Below are 18,398 nucleotides of genomic sequence, written 5' to 3'. Positions count from 1 at the left end.
TTGTCCCCAACTTGGTCCAAATTGCCCTCAATATGCTCCTGGTCACTCCCAGTACGATCCTAATACCCCTCAGTGTCATCCCAGTTCCACCCAGTACAATCCCAGTTGCACCTAGTCACCCCTAGCACAGTCCCACACACTGCCAGTATGACTTCAGTGGCCCCCAGTATAGACAGTCACTCCCAGTTGCTTCCAGTTGCTCCCAACATGGTCCCAGCTGTTCCCAGTGTTGTCTCCTCCAGTATGGTTCTAGACACTACCAGTATATCCCAGTTGGCCCCAGCATGCTCATTCCGTCGCCCCAGATTCCCCACTATGGTTCCACTTGCCCCCAGGATGACCTCACTCATTCCCAGTATATCCCAGTTACCTCCAGCAGGCCCCCAAACCCTCTCCCAGCACCACAAATGGCCCCAGGAGCCACAAAAGTCTCTCTCAGTCCCACCAGATGTCCCTAAACCCCTCCCAGCCCTCCATGGAGCTGACCAGGAGAGGTTAGTGGACAGGAAAATCCACAGTCAGGATCAGTTTGGGCACTTCAGTAGCGATTTGGGCATTTTGTGGGGGACACCCTGGATGGGCAGACCTAGGCCAGGGACTGGGACAGACAACTGCAATTCCTGGAGAACAGACGGGATCAGATGGACATGTTCTGCTGGAACAACTACTGGAACATGGCTATGTCTCCTGGCTTGGATGGTCCCAGAACACCTAAATCCTTCCTGAATCTTCCTGTGAACCCCAAATTCACACTCAAATCCTAGTAAAATGATTCAGCTTTAGATCTCTTTGCTTAATTTCTTTATTTTAACCCCAATTCCAGGTGTTTTGATGGGATAAACATGGAAATTATTCAGGTAGAAAAAGACCTTCAAGTACAGCCATTGTTGCTTGATGCCATCAGAAGAAAAAAGGACAGAGCAGGTGAGATTTTTTGGGCTGTAAATTCAAAGAAACAGCTCTTCTCAATTAATTTCCAATGTTGATCAAAGTCCTGATGGATATTCCTGCCAAGTTCACCAGTTGCCTGTGGGGATCCAGGATGATGTGGAGACCACCTTGCAGGTGTCTTCTCAGCAGAGATCACTGGCAATGTGGGTCACCAGGGCTCTGACCAATGTGGATCCTCCCATGGGGGATGGAGTTGGAGCAGGGTACGAAGCTCTTCCTGCAGTCAGGGCACTCACAAGGCTTCCTTTAGCTGTGCCTCCATTGGTGTTGGGTCAAGGTAGAGCTCTGGCTGAAGCTCTTCCCACACTTGGAACACTTATAGGGTCTCTCCCCAGTGTGGTTCATTTGGTGGATGATCAGTTGGCACCTTCAGCTGAAGCTCTTCCCATTTTCCCCACACTCATAGGGCTGTTCCCAGTATGGATCCTCTGATGGCTGATCAAGTAGGATCTGCAGCTGAAGCTCATCCCACATTCCCCACACTTGTAGGGCCTCTCTTCCCAGTGTGGATGCGCCGGTGGGAGATGAGGGCAGAGTTGTACTTGAAGCCCTTCCTGCAGTCGGGGCAGCGGAAGGGCCTCTCATCCGTGTGAATCCGCTCATGCAAGAGGAGACTGGAGCTTGTGTAAAACCTCTTCTGACACTCGGGACACTCATAGGGTCTCTCCCCGGTGTGGATGCGTTGGTGCCTGATGAGTTCTGAGCTGCAGCTAAAGCCCTTCCCACACTCCCCACACTCGTAAGCCCATTCCCCAGTGTGGATCATCTGGTGGCGGATCAGTTTGGAGCTTTGCCTGAAGCTCTTCCCACACTCCAAGCACTTGTAGGGTTTCTCCCCATCGTGAAGCTGCTCAGGGACCACCTGCTGTGAGCTCTGGCTGAAGCTCTGTCCACCTTCCTGGCACAGGGTGGGTCTTTCCTCCTCAGAGCACCCTGGGCTGGGTTTGCAGCCCCTCCTCCTGTGGGATCTCTGGGGCTTTTCCTCCCCATTGGATTCCTGCACCATGGAGCTGCTCAAAATGGCCTCTTCCACAAGGCTCTGCTGAGGGAATTTGTCGTCCCTAGTTTCCATCATCAGCTCCTTGTCTGGGGGAGGAAGGACAAGGAGAGGATGGGATTTGCCTCCATGCTAGAGGGAAGAGGAAGGAGATCCCGCCAGTGCGACCCAAGCAGGATGGTGTCGTCAGGGGGCTTTTCCTGCTGGGGGCCATGCTGGGCTGGGAAATGGAGCAGGAGAGAGAGGGAAAGGGGCACTGACTTCCTCCTCACCTGCCTGGGTGTCCTGGGGCATCTTCCTCTTCCTTGCAGACACTTTCTCCATGCAGCCAAGGGTTGGGAATGGGAAATCCTGGTTTGGGTAAAAACAAGGGATGAGCATGTTGAGAATGAAGGTCACTCTACCCAAGTCCATCTCTAGAAGTCATCAGCCATCTCGGGTCCATGAAAATCTCCCAAACACCAAGATTCAGCCCTGAAAACGCCTCCCAGGAGTTCCCTGCCTCTGGTCTCTTCCCCTTCATGTTCAGGGCTCCCCCCTGTCCCAGCTGCTGGGGATCACGCTTGGATTGGGGGTCCCCTGTCTACTCAGTCCCCGCCCTCCCCAGGCTGCTGAGAGTCCCAGGAATCCAAAAAGTTCCCCCCTTTTCACTCTCCCCACTTAAGAGATGCCAGGGGTTTTTCGAGTCCCAGGGTCCCTTCTCCCCTTATTCTCTGCTCTGGGCTGCAGGGGCTCCAAGGAGTCCCCCCTGCCCCTCTCCAGGCTCTTGAGCGTCCTGCCAATGGCAGTGCTCCCCGCTCCCTGGGCTCCTCACTTTGGGCTCCTGGGGGACACAGGGCTCTGCTCCTCCAGGTTGCCTTTGCCGGCAGCCGCCACCAGGACCCCCACCCAGTGTCCCCCCAAGGGGCCTTTTCCACTCATCTTTGGGGTTCTTCGTTCTCCAAACATCCCCCCAAAAACCCCAACCCAGGGACCCCCCCAGGATATCTGGGCCAGGCTCCCCCTCCCTGCTCACCTGTGGGATGATGATCCCATGGGTGGGCGGCTGTGAATTCAGGGAGTGCTCGACCTCCTGGTTCTTTCTCCTTTCCCTGATTCTCCTTTGTCCCTCCTCTTCCAGCCCTCCTCCTCCTCCTCCTCCCTGAGCCCACCTCCTTCCCCTACTTCCATCCCTTCTGGCTCTCCTCCTCCATCCCTGCCCTTCCCTCCCTCCTCCTCCTCCCCCAGGAGCAGCGACACCCTCAGTGCCCCATTCCTGTAGCTCGGCAGCCCGCGGCAGGAGCAGGGATGGAGCTGGGACAGGTCAGGATGGGCAGCGTGGGGCTCTCAGCTGCTCCCACCCGCTGTCCCGGCACGGGCCAAAGGAGAGGCAAACTGGGAAAACTGGGGGCTGCACATCCCATCTGGGGCTGGCTGGGGACCCTGCCTACGCACTGCCGGCCCTTGGGGCTCCTCTTGGGAGATTGGGAGGGGGAAACACAGAGAGGGCTGGGGGATCCCAAGAGTGGCATCACTGGGAGAGACTGGTTTGTACTGGGATCATACTGAGATCACACTGGGAGTGAGTGTGACGGTACTGGTACTGACATCATACTGGGATCATACTGGGAGAAGCTGGGCCCATGCCAGGGACACTGTGATCACACTGAGGGAGACTGGGATCATACTGGGATCACACTGGGAGTGAGTAGGAGCCTGCAGGAAGCAATTGAGACCATATTGGAGGCAAATGGGATATACTGGGAGTGATTGGGATCATGAAGAGAGTGACCAGGAGCAGCTGTGAGCAACTGGGATCATGCTAGGAGCAACTGGGAGAAACTGGCAGTCATTGGGTGCATGCTGGGGGTGATCAGAAGCAATTGGGCTTATACTGGGATGAACTGGGTTCATGCTGGAGGTGACTGGGATCATACTGGCACTGTGAGTGCCACTATACTGAGGCTGACTGGGAGTGGTTGTGAGCAAATGGGATCATGCTGGAAGTAACTGGGAGTGACTGGGAGTATGCTGGAAGGATCTGGGGTACACTGGGAGAGACTGGCAGTGACTGGAACAAAAGTGAGGGTGAAAGAGAGCAACTGGAACCATGTGGGGCACAACTGGTTCATACTGGCAGTGACTGGGAGCACACTGGGGTCATCTCTGGATCATACTGGGAGGAACTGGACTAATACTGGGAGTGTCTGAGAGTGACTGGGAACACACCATGCATATCATCCCCCATACTGGGGGTGACTGGGAGCACGCTGGGAGGAAATGGCATCATACTGAGACTGACTGGGTTGATCTAGCTGGAGGCAACTGGGACCATACTGGGAGTGATTGGAAGTTACTGGGATTATACTGGGACCATAGTGGGAGTGCTGGCACGTGACAAAGATCATACTGGAGGTTACTGGGCTTATATTGGTGTTGAAAGGGAGCAACTGGGATCATAGTTAGGGCTACTGGAAGCAACAGAGAGAAACTGGGATCATGCTGCAAGCAAACTGGAGGAACTGGGAATAATTGGATGCATGCTGGAGGAAACTGGGATATACTGGGTGGGAGAACTGGGACCCCATGTTGGGGGCAACTGGGAGCGAGTGGGAGTGACTGGGTCTACACTGGAGGAAATGGGCATGACTGGGACCATGCTGGGAGTGACTGGCATCATACTGGTTCTTTTTTGGAGCAACTGGGACTGTACTGAGGATGATTTGGAGTGGCTGTAAGCAACTGGGATCAGGCTGGAAGCAACTGAGGACAACTGAGAACGACTGGGAACAAGCTGGGAGCCAACTGAATACCCTGGGAGAGACTGAAACCACAGTGGGCTAGATGGGAGTAACTGGAACTACACTGGATGATAATGCAGTCATACTGGGATCCTACTGGAACTGGCCGGGATCATACTGGGAGTGACTGGAAAGTTGCTGGCTGTGACTGGAACCACGCTGGAGGCGATTGGGAGCAACTGGACCCACACTGGGAGTGACAGGGAGTCACTCTGGACATGACTGGAATAATACTGGGAGTGACTGGGGCCATAGTGGTGGTGACTGAAACGATACTAGGAGAATCTGGGAGTGACTGGGGCCATAGTGGGGGGGAGCCACTGGGATTCCAGCAGGTGTGAATGGATTCTGACTGGGGGTTATTGGGAGCTACTGAGCCCATGGTGGGAGGAAAATGTGGATATATTTGGAGCAACTGGGATTAACTGGAAGGTTCTATAACCATGCTGAGGAGACTGAGGCCACAACTGGGACCATACTGGGAGCAACTGGGACGGCACTTTGGGCAACAGACAGAAACTGGTATCATGCAGGAGGCAACTGAGAGTAGCTGGGAAAGACTGGGATCATTCTGAGGCCACCAGAACCTTACTGAGCCAACTGGGATATACTGGGAGTGTCTGCGACCATACTGGGGGGACTGGAACCATGCTGGGAACAGCTGGGAGTGAGTGGGACCATGCTGAGAGGGACTGGGACTATTCTAGAGACAACTGGGATCATACTGGGATCCCAGTGGGAGCAGCTGGGTCCATGCTGGGTGAGACTGGAATCACACAGAGGATTACTTGAATCATACTGGGATTGACTAGGAGTAATTGGGAAGATGCTGGGCGTGACTAGGATATACTAGGAAAGACTGGGAGTCACAGGGGGAGTCACAGGGATCATACTGGAGGCTACTGGGGTCATGCTGGCAGGTCATGCATTGACAGGGAGCAACTGGGATCACACTGGGGGTCACTAGCATCATACTGGGAGTGACTGGGAGTGACTGGGATTAGAATCTAAGTGACTGGGATCATACTGGGATTATAGTGTGTGTGAAAGAACTCTGACTGGGTGTTACTGGGAGCTACCAAGCTCATGCTGGGAGACAACTGCACACACACTGGGAGGAACTGGGAGCAACTGGGAATGACAGGATGCATGCTGGTGACAATTGGGATGTCTTGGCAGTGACTGGGATAAAAGTGGAGGCAGCTGAACCATGCTGAGGTAACTGGGAGTGCCTGGCAATGACTACGAGAATGTTCAGGGCAATTGGGATATACTGAGAGAGCCCAAGAACATGCAGGTGGTGACTGGGGCCACACTGGGAGCCACTGGGAATGTGATGGGGGCAAATTGCATCATAATGGAGAATGACTGGGAGTGCCCGGGCTCATACTGGGAGCAACAGGGATCCTACAAGGAGTGAGCTGAAGGGAGCAGGCTCATACTGGGAATGCCTGTGAAACAGAGATTTTTGGAGTTCACTTAAGTTAACGAAATGAATTAAGCATTTATATTCTAGCTTGTAGAATTATGTGTTGAATTTTAACCTTTTACTTAAGAAACCTCTGCCAAGGTACAAAAGGGCATAAGAAAATGCACATTTCTGAAGCTTCCTACATAAAGAACAATAGCAGAAAGGACTGAAGATACAAAGAACCCAGATAAAGAGGCTCCTCTGTCCCTAAGCATACCAAGACTGACAGACGGTACTCAGATAAGCACCAAAAGCGCACACACAAAGGAGAGAAATTAAAAAGTTCAACCATAAGGAAGACCGCGATCTTCAGCCTCAAGAGACGACCAGAGACCCTGGCAGGACCACCACAGCAAACCACACATGCCTAGAAGGGTGTGGACCTATTTAGCATGAAAGGCAAGGACAGGCAGGGCCAGGGGTTGAATATGCATAGAAAAGTCGTGTAAGGTACTGCATATGGAACACCTTTGTGAATAAAGGTGTCTGTCAGACTAAGGCTCAGGGCACAAGTCTTGGAGAGCTATCTCATTTGTGCCAAGTGCTGGCAATACATACCCACATCATAACTACCCAAAATTGTGGAGTCTATTTATTTATTCCGTGTATTGCTTCAGTTGGCGACTCTGGTGGGACGGCTCTGCTCACTCGTGGGTCTAGTTAGGGGCAGACACCCTCAGGCGCCGCATGGGTTGTTTTTTCTGGAGGGACTCTGCATCTCAGCTGTACACTGCAGGGAGAAGACCATGGCCCATCAGCAGCAGACGAAAGCAGTATGTATTAATTTCTCTTTTTAAGGTTGGCAATGATAAGTTGCATTAAGACATTTTTGCACATAGTTTTGCCCAGGGGCTTGCAAGCAGGCCACCTGCCGGAGCTGAGACTGGCAGTGGGAGAAACCCCCTGAGCTGATAGCGTGACTTGGGGAAGGAGGAAATCGCAATTTCAGTGTGGTGTGTCCCAATTTCGGTGTGGTGTGTCTGTTACATCCGGATGTGCATGCTTGTGTACGTGTGCATGTGTCTGTGTGAATAAAACAGTGGAGCATGGTGCGGTGTTGCGACATTGCTGGAAAGTGTGAGCGGTGTGGAGTTGCTAGGAGCAGCACAAAGTTGCTAAGAGCGGCGCAGCAGTGCTGGAAAGCCCAAGTGGCATGGCGAGAGCTGGCATATCTGCTCTGCCAAGCGGAGAGAATGTGGCGCAGGGCTTAAGTTGAGACTTGCAAAGGTGCTCAGCGCAGCCTGCTGATAGTGCAGCAGGCGCATAGACACAAGGCGTGGTTTGTGGAGTTGCTTTGGACACTGTTAGCTGATAGTGCACCTAGTAAGGGCATGGTACAAGTCAAGACTTCCAAGCACCACTTACAAGTATCGCTGGTTAGTAAGGGGCAAGATCTAGCTAAAGATAACCAGCAAGCTAGACTGGGCTAAGAGTTAAATGTTTATTGGGCAATAACACTGCCTTTTAGTGTTACCAAGCTGTCACTGAGAGATCCTTTGCATTGCGGGGTTTGCTGATAGGTTTTGTTACAAGTGAGAGGCAATCTGCCCACAGTGGCTGCAGAACTTCAAGCCTGGGCCAAGAGAGCCCAGCCTTCGAGACAGGCTCTACACAGGTGGTTTCAGCTTGAACCAAGCTTCATCCATCAGGGGACTGGGTAGTCATAGAATGGGAAGGCGGAGGGAGAGACAGAGTGTTCTTAGGAGGAATGTACCAAAGTTCAACAAGTTACTATCTAGCCTTTGACTGGGAACAGCCACCAGAGAAACCCCTTGAGGTGGGGTCTAGAGGGGTAATCCCCTGTTTTGTGTGCGGATTGACAGCCTTTTGCTGGAAGCCAGACTGGCACATAGCTTGGGTTCTCCTCCAATGCTTGAAGTGTCAGAGGAGGTAGTATTGTATTTCATATAGGCGGAAGTCCACATGTCGTGCGTGTACCCCTGAAATACAAAGATACTATAACCCAGGGGTTGAACAAGCAAGGTGTGAAATAGTGAATTTAATCTGGGAGAAAAATCACCTAACCCTGAAACCTGGGACGTATTTGAAGACGACTGGGAAAGGATAAAAGAGTGGCACAGCCTTAGTATTAAAAGGAAGACCGAAGGAAATTTTTTTTCCCATTTCTTTCCTCCCCAGTGGTTTGGATTGAACCCTTAGGAGTTAGTAAATTTATGTGGCACTGGGAAAACAATAAATTAACAACAATTGATGGTTAATTATATAATAGAATAATATTCTAATATCAAAATATTATCAATTATTAATTTGGCTATTAATATTTTATTTGGTTATTTGAATAACTATATTTTTATTAATATTTTGTTTTAATAACTAAAAAATAAAAAGGGGTCCTTTTATCTGTGACTTATATTTGAACATTCAGAACTGAATAAGTTAAGTTTGCTCTAAAAGACAAATGGGAGCAAAACAGAGTAAGGAAGTACCCAAGGCCAGCCCGCAAGGATGTGTCTTAGCACACTGAAAAGAAATAGTAGGCAAAGGGGGCATAGAAAATAAAAAAAGTTTAATCAAATATTGCTCCCGTTGGTGGCCACTCTATCGCCTAGAGGAGGGGGCCAGATGGCCTCCTACAGGTACATTAGAATATAATACCTTGTTACAGCTAATGTTATTTCTACAAAGAGAGAGGAAATGGGAAGAGGTTTCCTGCTGTGATATGTTCTTCTCCCTCCAAAATAACCCTGACTGGCAAAGGGACTGAGGCATCAGGGCCCCTCTCTGACCCCCTCGTTCTGGCTCTTGAAAAAGAAAACAGAAGCAAAATGGGAGAACTTTAACGGTCCTGCTCAGCCTTGTAGCATAAGACAGAGGTGCACCAGAACAAAGTGTCTCGCACAGCACTAGAGGAACGAGATCTAGGCCACCTTTAGCCTTCACTTGGGAGGGCAGGGGAGTAGGGGTGGAGGCTTGGTGTAGGTGGGACATCAGTACCACCTACACTGCCTCCTACTCCACCTATCCCACCTACACCACCTATTCCACCTGCACCCCCCATTCCATCTATTCCACCTATTCCTCCTATCCCTTCTACTACTTCTACTCCTCCTCCTTTACAGAAGACTCCTGCTCCAACCCCTCCAAGCAGCCCAACTGCATCCCAAACCAGAGGACAAATATTACAGTCCCCTCTATGGGAGACGCTAATACCAGGAGGGGAAAAGATATTAGTGAAGGTGCCCTTCTCCACCCTTGATTTGGAAGCATGGGAAAGGGTTGCAGGAGATTACCAAAATAACCCAGTAAATACTGCTAAACATCTATGATACATTATGAAGTAGCACAATCCAGACTGGGGTGATATCCAGCTGTTATTAGACACATTCACTGAAACAGAAAAACAGTTGGTTTTAAAAACAGCAAGAGATCTGGTAGCAGACCACTTTAGACAACAAGAAGTGGATCTAAGGGAACACTTTCCACTTCAGGACCCAGGCTGGAACCCAAACCCAGAGGAAAGACAGAGGCTAAAGAAATATCAGGACTGGATTATACTGGGAGTGGAAAGAGCAATCCCTAAAACTATAAACTGGTCAGCTTTATATGCTATTAAACAGGGACCCTCAGAATCCCCCACAGAGTTCCTGGACTGCCTGAGAAATGCAATGTGATGCTATACACCACTAGACCCTGCATCTGAAGTGGGGATACAACTAATTAATCTATCTTTGGGACAGTCCATGGGGGACATTAGGTGCAAACTCCAAAAAATCCGAGAAGAAAATGCATGGAATTTAGAAGCTTTACTGGGGGAAGCCTGGACAGTCTTTAGCAACAGGGAAGAGGGGTATAAATGAGGGATTAAAAACTTAATAGCAATGGTGCAGGAGGAGCGGAGAGAAAAACATGAGAGCAGGCAGGGGCCATCCAAGCAAGGCCCTCCTTGATTAAGCAGAAATCAGTGTGTTAACTGTAAGAGACAGGGCCATTGGAAGAAGGACTGTCCAGAACGGAAACAGAATGGTCAACGGAATCAAAGGAGAGGGGTGGTTGCCCATGTGCAGGAGGATTAGGGGGGACTGGAAGAGACTACCCCAGCAATCCCTCTGGTTGTAAATCTGAAGCTGGGGACAAAGGAGAAAGAAGCAAAATTCCTAGTTGATACTGGGGCAATGTACTCAGTTCTAAATACAGCCTTGATGCCCATAGGGGATGATTATGCTATAGTTACAGGTTGGACTGGCCAAACTGAAAAGGCATTTTTCTTTAGGCCATTAAAATATAAACTAAGAAAACGGTAGGGGATCCACAAATTTCTATATATACCCAATTCCTCTGAGCCACTTTTGGGCAGAGATTTGCTGGGACAATTACAGGCAACTATTATATTTAACAATGGGGAGATGACTCTGGAGGTAAATGATCAATAGTCTGTAGAAGTATTGAGTTTGATACTAACTACTAGTGAAGTCATGAGAGAAACTGAGACTGATGAAGAGATAATCAATCAGGTATTCCCTGGGGTATGGGCCTCTGATGTAGCAGGGAGAGCAAGAAACATTCCCCCTATACAGATCAGACTAAAAGAGGGAAAGCAACCTGTCAGGGTTAAACAGTATCCCTTGAGGAAAAAGGATAAGGAAGGGATTAGCCCAATAACTGAGAACTTTTTGCACCTAGGATTATTAAAAGAATGTCAATCTGATTTTAACACTCCTATCCTAACAGTTTGCAAACCTGATGGTCATACTGGTACAAGATCTGCAAGCTGTGAACAAGGTAACTGAAGATCTGTATCCTGTGGTGGCCAATCCCTACGCATTATTAACTTGCTTAACACCCAAACTAACTTGGTTTACCATTTTAGATTTAAAAGACTTTTGCCTTCCTATCCATGAAGCCAGCCAGAAAATTTTTGCATTTGAATGGGAAAGTCCTAAAAGCGGGCAAAGAACTCAATTTACATGGACCAGACTCCCATAAGGATTCAAAAACTCATCTACTTTGTTTGGAGAACAACTTGCAAAGGAATTAGAGACCTGGGAAGCCCCTCCAGAGGCAGGGAAGCTGCTACAGTACGTAGATGACATACTGATAGCCACGCAGACAAGGGAAGCATGCGTGGCCTGGATGGTAAGCCTCTTGAACTTTTTGGGACTCCAAGGGTAGTGGCTATCAAAGAAAAAGGCCCAAGTAGTAAAACAAAAGGTAACTTATCTGGGTTATGAAGTCAGTGCTGGACAACGTACCCTAGGCCAAAGCCGGAAGGAGGCAATATGCCAGACCCAAAAACCTCAGACTGTAAAGGAACTATGAACTTTCCTGGGGATGACAGGGGGTGCGGGTTATGGATCTATAACTATGGACTGTTTGTGAAGCCCTTATATGAACTGATTGCAACTGAAAGCAGGGACATTCAATGGACAAAGGAATCTACACAGGCTTTCAACCAACTGAAAAAAGCCCTCATGTCAGCTCCAGCTCTAGGATTACCAGACGTGAGTAAGCCTTTCCTTTTGTTCTCCCATGAGAAGCAAGGAATTGCCTTGGGAATATTAGCACAGGACCTCGGCCCGTACCACAGAGCAGTGGCTTATTTCTCTAAGCAATTAGATGCAGCCACTAAAGGGTGGCCTGGATGCCTCAGAGCTGTTGCAGCAGTTGTACTGAACATCCAAGAGGCATGTAAATTTACCCTGGGCCAGAAAATGACTGTGCTAGTGTCCCACACTGTGTCTGCAGTGCTAGAGATGAAAGGCGGACATTGGCTTTCCCCACAACGGTTCCTGAGATACTAAGCTATCATGGTGGAGCAAGATGATGTAGAGATAGTGGTGACTAACATTGTCAATCCAGCCTCCTTCCTCAGTGGAAACCAGGGAGAACCAGTAGAACATGACTGCCTGTAGACCATCGAGGCCACCTATTCCAGCTGCCCTGACTTGAAAGACACCCCTCTCGATAATGCAGAAGTCTGGTTCACTGAGGGAAGCAGTTACGTCATCAGTGGAAAACGGCACGCCGGGTACGCAGTAACTACCTGCAAGGAGGTAATAGAATCTGGACCCCTGCCAACGAATACCTCTGCACAAAAGGCCGAGATAGTCGCTCTAACTTGGGCCTTAGAATTGGCAAGAGGGAAAGAAAGAAACATATATACAGACTCAAAGTATGCATTTAGAGTAGTGCATGCTCACAGAGCCATTTGGAAAGAGAGAGGACTGCTGAACTCTCAAGGGCAAAATATTAAACATGCATCAGAAATACTGTGACTTTGGGAAGCAGTCAAGTTGCCAGAGAAAGTAGCAATCATGCACATTAAGGCACATCCGAAGATAAACTCAGAATTGGAAGAAGGGAATGAGCTGGCAGATAGGGAAGCAAAAGAAGCAGCAAAAATTGAGGTAATAACTGAGGCGGCCCTGGTTCCAGACAGGCAAATTTCCCTTGAAGGTAAGCCAAAATACAACAAATTAGACAAAAAAATTATCTATGAGCAAAAAAGAGACTATGACCAAGAGGGATGGGCCACCATAGATGGAAAATTAGTTATACCCTCCTATTTATTATGGTCCCTAATTTATTTAGGTATCGATGCCCTATATAAATATCTAAATGAAAGGATCATAGAAAGGCATTTACAGGCAACTATCACACAAGTGACTCAACAATGTGACCTTTGCCTCCAGACCAACCCCAAAAATATTCCCAAACCAAAACTTGGCCAGACTGGGAAGGGTCATGGGCTGGGGCAGCAATGGCAGATCGATTTCACGGAATTGCCAAGAAAAGGGTGGTATAAGTTTATACTAGTGCTAACAGATACCTTTTCAGGATAGCCAGAAGCATTCCTCACCAGAACTTCTAAAGCTCAGGAAGTAACTAAGGTATTGAAATGTAAATTTTAAGGAATTTAGAGATTTTAGAGGAGCTAAGATTTTAGTTAGAAATAAGCCTTACTAGAGTTAATTAAAATAATAATAACAAATGAGTAGGCCTAGATGAAGTAAGGAGTTAGTAGTTAACTAATAATTGATTGCTTGTCAGCACAATGTTCAGTTAGCTGGGTTTATAATGAAGAATATAGAAACTGACAAATAGCTTTTAGGAACATAAGACAATTGTGGGCCTCCTCTGTTCTGAAATCAATAGAAGACAAGGAATGGGAGCTCTACCAAGAGTTCATTTGTCATATTTGCATTGAAAAGGCAGAAAGGTCAGAACGAGGAAGACTTCATTTACTACCTCATTATGGGAGCCCTCCCCATGAAAGGGACCACCGACCCATTTCAAGGAACAAACTATGCATGCTTAATAGCTTTTGGAGTAATTAGCATATGAAGCGGGGAATGAGATGTACCAAAATTATGAATATGTATTTGTATTTTATGTATTCAATACTTGTATCTCTATAATCACCTGGAAGGTGCGGTGTGTATTTGGGAGCTATCCCACACGCTGCCCGGCGTTGAATAAACATACACTTTCTAACTTTAAACTGTTAGAGAGTTTTCATCCGTCACAGTTGGATATCAGTACTAGATCAATATCCATATTTTTTTTATAAATCAGTATTGGTACAGGAAATCATACCACGCTTTGGAGTCCCAGCCACAATCTCCTCAGATAGGGGATCATATTTTATCGCAAAATTGGTGCAACAGGTTAGCTAATACTTGGGCATAGACTGGGAACTTCACACCCCATATAACCCACAATCAAGTGGCAGATAGAGAAAATGAATCATTTAATCAAACAAGTTGTATGATTAGGACAAGAGGCTAATTTATCATGGCCTCAATCCCTCCCATTAGCATTACTGCAGATTCGAACCAAACCCAGGACTAAAGAAAAGCTGAGTCCCTTTGAATTGCTGTATGGGAGACCATATGGGTTGCATAAGGGAATGTCTACCCAAGATGTGTCACTAACCTCCTATACGATCACTCTAAATAAACAACGTAGAGCAATTGAGGAATATATGGCTGGAACTCGGGGTGCGGGGCTCGATACACCAGTACATGACATACAACCTGGAGACTATGTATGTGTTAAGTCTCTTACAGAGAGAGCCTTGGAACCACAATGTGAGGAACCATACCAAATGCTCCTTACCACTTCACTGCAAACAAAATTATAGAACAAAGCACTTGGATCCACCACAGGCATGTTAAGAAAACTCCAGACGCCACTTGGAGAATAACACCAGGTGATAGTGAGCTGAAACTGAAATTTACCTAGACAAAATGAATGTATCATGGTGGGTGGGGATTTTTGCTAAAGTGTTGTTTACAACCATAGTTGTAATCCAAAAATTAGAAAGTACTCCTAGCCAGAGCAACGCTGAATGGCCCTGGTCCTAAGCCTTTACTCAATACATCAAAACCATGGGGAAATCTTTAAAAGGTTCATATCTAACAACTCTGGTCATGCACAGTGACCAAATATATAAAAAGCAGGAGTGGCATAAAGAGAGGTTGTGGTCACTTCAAGGGACCATAGGGGAGGTAATTAAAATAGGATGTCAAATGATTAATGGGACTACTCATAGTAAAGCAACCCAAATCAGTGTGAATAAGTGCTGAAGATTTGCAATCATCCAAATGAATTAGACTGTTGGCACAACTTCACATTAAGATAAGCAGTCAATGTGGTTTGCCTCTGGGCCCGCAACACTATTGGACTGTCTTTCAAATTTACGATAAGCACTATAGTCAAGCCCGTTACAACCCAACCCAGCACTCAAACACAAACCCAAAATATGCCATTTAAGCCTGAACCTCAGGTTTATGAAATTGGCCCGTATGTTATAAGGAATACGGGTAAACAAAAACTGTTATTTAATGCAGAATGGTCCCTTAAGCATGTTGAACTGTTAATGCAAACTAATATCTCGACGGTTCAACCAGCTTGCTCCCCCTTCCTAAGGTCATCCTTCGAGTGATGGACAAAATAGCTGCAAAAACAAGTACACTTCAGGGACAGAATGTGATGGGATCTAACTGGGATGTTAGGGACCTGGTTAGGGGTTTTGAATGGGATTGACACTGAAATATTAATGAACAAATTAGCTGTAGCAACTAGCGATCTGATAAAATTGAAACAGCCTTTACAATCATCTCTATTGGCATTGGGAAACAGTCAGTGGCAAATCTCAAAGGTGTTGCCAAGATGGAGAGAAACTGAACATCAAGACCATAGCTTAGTAACAGATGCACTAAAGGGGGCACAGGATAGCATACCTTTAGCCCTTAGCTGTATACAAACACAATTATGGATACAGTCAACAGCTGCTCTAATCATAAGGAAGCGAGGGGGTGTTTCCAACTGAAGTAAAAAAGGTTGTCTGGGACAGTGCTACAGACTTGGAGAGAAACTTCCAATCTTGGTGGACCATGGTAAATTCTACATATAATCCCACCACTAACACGGCTACTGCCTTTGTGCTCACTATATGTAACGCCACAGTTCACTCCATTGAATGCCATGCTATTCACCCCATTGTTGCCTTAGGGTTGAGTCATGAAAAATTGGTATTATACCACTCAGAACACAGGGTATGGGCTTGGAAAATCCAAGGGAGATGGCAAACTGTTAACTTAGAGCCTTGCAATGTTCAGGAACAAGGATTCATCTGTGAGAATAATCTGGTTAGTGCTCAAGACATATGCCTTGACACTGACCAAGGCATTTGCCACTTTGAGATCCACCCAGACACCAACCAACAAACTGCACTAGTGTATATAGATAATAACTGTGTATGGTTAAGGACTGAATGTGATATCATAGAAATTGATAGGAACAAAGTCCCCATAGCTGTTAAGAGCCATTCAAATTCTTGTATTTGCAACTTTATTAAGGTTACCAGGTGTGACTTTGTGTATTCAGCACCAGTCGTATCCCACCACTTAATCAAATCAAACTACACGACATACAATGAATTACCACCCAACACCCATTGGAATGAATTTAACCCAAGATGAAACATCAATATCTAATCAAAATTGTAGAAGAGATTCAAAAGAATGGGCAGACAGCTCTGTAACTGCATACACAAAATAAACAGAATCCTGCAAAGAGTAAAACAAGACACAAGTCATAACTGGTGGGATGCACTATTTGGATGTTTGCCAACAGCAACTGGGATCATGAACACTTTATGTCACCGAATTATAGTTTTATTGATTTTAATTACCATACGTATAATGATGTCTGTTTTAACACTCATGTGGAATGTTAAAGCACGTGGCTATTTTGACTTCACTCTCAAGGACTCACGGAATCCTACTAAAAAAGAACCATCATAATGGTAAGTCAGAATTTAGATCAAAACCCCTATAGTAAAAGAATTTACTATATTTTTAAGAAAAGGGGGGACTGAAATGCAGATTTTTGGAGTTCACTTTTGAATTTTAACCTTTTACTTAAGAAACCTCTGCCATGGTACAAAAGAGCATAAGAAAATGCAAATTTCTGAAGCTTCCTACATAAGGCACAATAGCAGAAAGAACTGAAGATACAAAGAACCCAGATAAAGAGGCTCCTCTGTCCCTAAGCATACCGAGACTGACAGACGGTACTCAGATAAGCACCAAAAGCACACTCGCAAAGGAGAGAAATTAAAAAGTTCAACCATGAGGAAGACCACGATCTTCAGCCTCAAGAGACGACCAGAGACCCCGGCAGGACCACCACAGCAAACCACACATGCCTAGAAGGGTGTGGACCTATTTAGCATGAGAGGCAAGGACAGGCGGGGCCAGGGGTTGAATATGCATAGAAAAGTCGTGTAAGGTACTGCATATGGAACACCTTTGTGAATAAAGGTGTAGGTCATACTGAAGCTCAGGGCACAAGTCTTGGAGAGCTATCTTACTTGTGTCGGGCGCTGACAATACATACCCACTTCATAACTACCCCAAATTGTGGAGTCTATTTATTTATTCCGCGTACTGCTGCACCTGGGCTCATCCTGGGAGTACCGTTGAAACAGGAAGCACGCAGGGTGAGCAACTGGGCCTCTGCTGGGAGCAGTCCCTGGTGGCCCCGGGAGCCCCGAACCCCTTTTCCCGGCCATGCCGCCCCTCCAGCCCCAGCACCCCCCATTGCCAGGATGCTGGCACTGCCAGGGGTCCCCCCTCTCGGGGTCCCCGCTGGGGCTCCTGGGCCTTTCCTATCTCTGGGCTCCCGCCCAGGGAAGCCGCGGCTCTCCCGGGGCTCCCCAAAACCAGTGTGCTCCCGCCGGCGCTCTGCCGCCACCACCGCCCACCGGGACCCCCCAGAAACACCTCCCGGGGACCCCCGATGTCCCCCGAGGGCAGCTGCGGCTCGGCTTGGGAGCCCTGCCAGCTCCGAACAGCCCCCCAGAAACTCCAAACCCGGGATATTTGGGGCGAGCTCCCCCACCCCGGGCACCTGCGGGATGGGGCCGATGCTCCCAGGGTGCTGCGGGCTCAGGCGGCGCGATTCCCCGTTCTCACCTCCGGCTTTTTCCGACTGCCGCTCCGCCTCTTCCTCCCTCCCTCCCCCTCCTCCTCCGCTCCCGAAGCCGCGCAGCCGCCGAAGCCGGGGGATGGAGCCGGGGCCGGTCGGAACGCTGAGAGGGATGGGGGGATGCCAGGAGTGGCAGTGACTGCGCTGTACTGGGATCATACTGGGAGCAGCTCCTGGGTGACTGAGTTCTACTGGGATCATACTGGGAGTGAGGAGGAGCAGCGCGGTGGCTCCAGCGCTGGGGCTGCGGGCGCTCCTGGCGGGCGAGGGGGGAGTGGGACCCCCGGCACCGGGACCCTGATCCGCCATTTCCGGCACCGGGACCCCCCTGCTCCCCTTCTCCTGCACAGGGACCGCCCTGAATCCCCCATTTCCGGGCATCAGGGCCCCCTGCTCCCCTTTTCCCGGCTCCCAGCCTCCAGACTTCCCGTGTGCCTGATCCTGGGACGCCTTGGACCCCCATTCCTGCCTTTCCCAGCCCCCAGCCCTCCCTTTTGCAAAACCAGAGACGTCCTGAACTCCCCCTTCCTGAACATCCCGGGTGTCCCCTTCCTGATTCCCCCTTTTTGGGAAACCCTGGCCTCCCCTTTCCTTGGCTCAAGGATCCCTGGAACTCCCTTCTACCTCTCCACGTCCCTGCCCCCCGTTTCCGTGACCCTGAGACTCCCCTGCACCCCCATTCCTGAGAACCAAGACCCGCTTTTACCCCTTTGCCTGGCACTGAGACCCCCCTGCACCCCCTTAT

At 48.5% G+C, this 18,398-nt stretch overlaps 1 protein-coding gene across 25 annotated transcripts; it reads right to left on the bottom strand.

The window, feature by feature from the left end:
* Positions 1 to 788: 788 nt before the first annotated feature.
* Positions 789 to 18,034, bottom strand: LOC144247868 (uncharacterized). 25 transcript variants are annotated; one of them, XM_085564156.1, is made up of 5 exons: positions 17,641 to 17,677; positions 9,451 to 9,547; positions 2,964 to 6,929; positions 2,221 to 2,299; positions 789 to 2,080 (listed from the first exon to the last, which is right to left on the bottom strand). In XM_085564156.1, the coding sequence occupies exons 3-5, from the start codon at positions 2,981 to 2,983 to the stop codon at positions 1,415 to 1,417; spliced, it is 765 nt and encodes a 254-aa protein (XP_085420282.1). In that variant the 5' UTR covers positions 2,984 to 6,929; positions 9,451 to 9,547; positions 17,641 to 17,677; the 3' UTR covers positions 789 to 1,414. The 25 variants fall into 25 exon arrangements, 24 of the variants coding, with proteins under 24 accessions (XP_085420282.1, XP_085420285.1, XP_085420281.1 ...); XM_085564159.1 differs by having other exon boundaries at positions 9,490 to 9,547; XM_085564155.1 differs by having other exon boundaries at positions 17,576 to 17,663.
* Positions 18,035 to 18,398: the final 364 nt, after the last annotated feature.

This window comes from Lonchura striata, chromosome 32, assembly GCF_050655825.1.
Source record: "Lonchura striata isolate lonStrDom1 chromosome 32, ASM5065582v1, whole genome shotgun sequence".
Lineage (NCBI taxonomy): Eukaryota > Metazoa > Chordata > Aves > Passeriformes > Estrildidae > Lonchura > Lonchura striata.
Note: the sequence above shows the minus strand (reverse complement) of the source record. Positions and strands in the feature narration are given on the sequence as shown.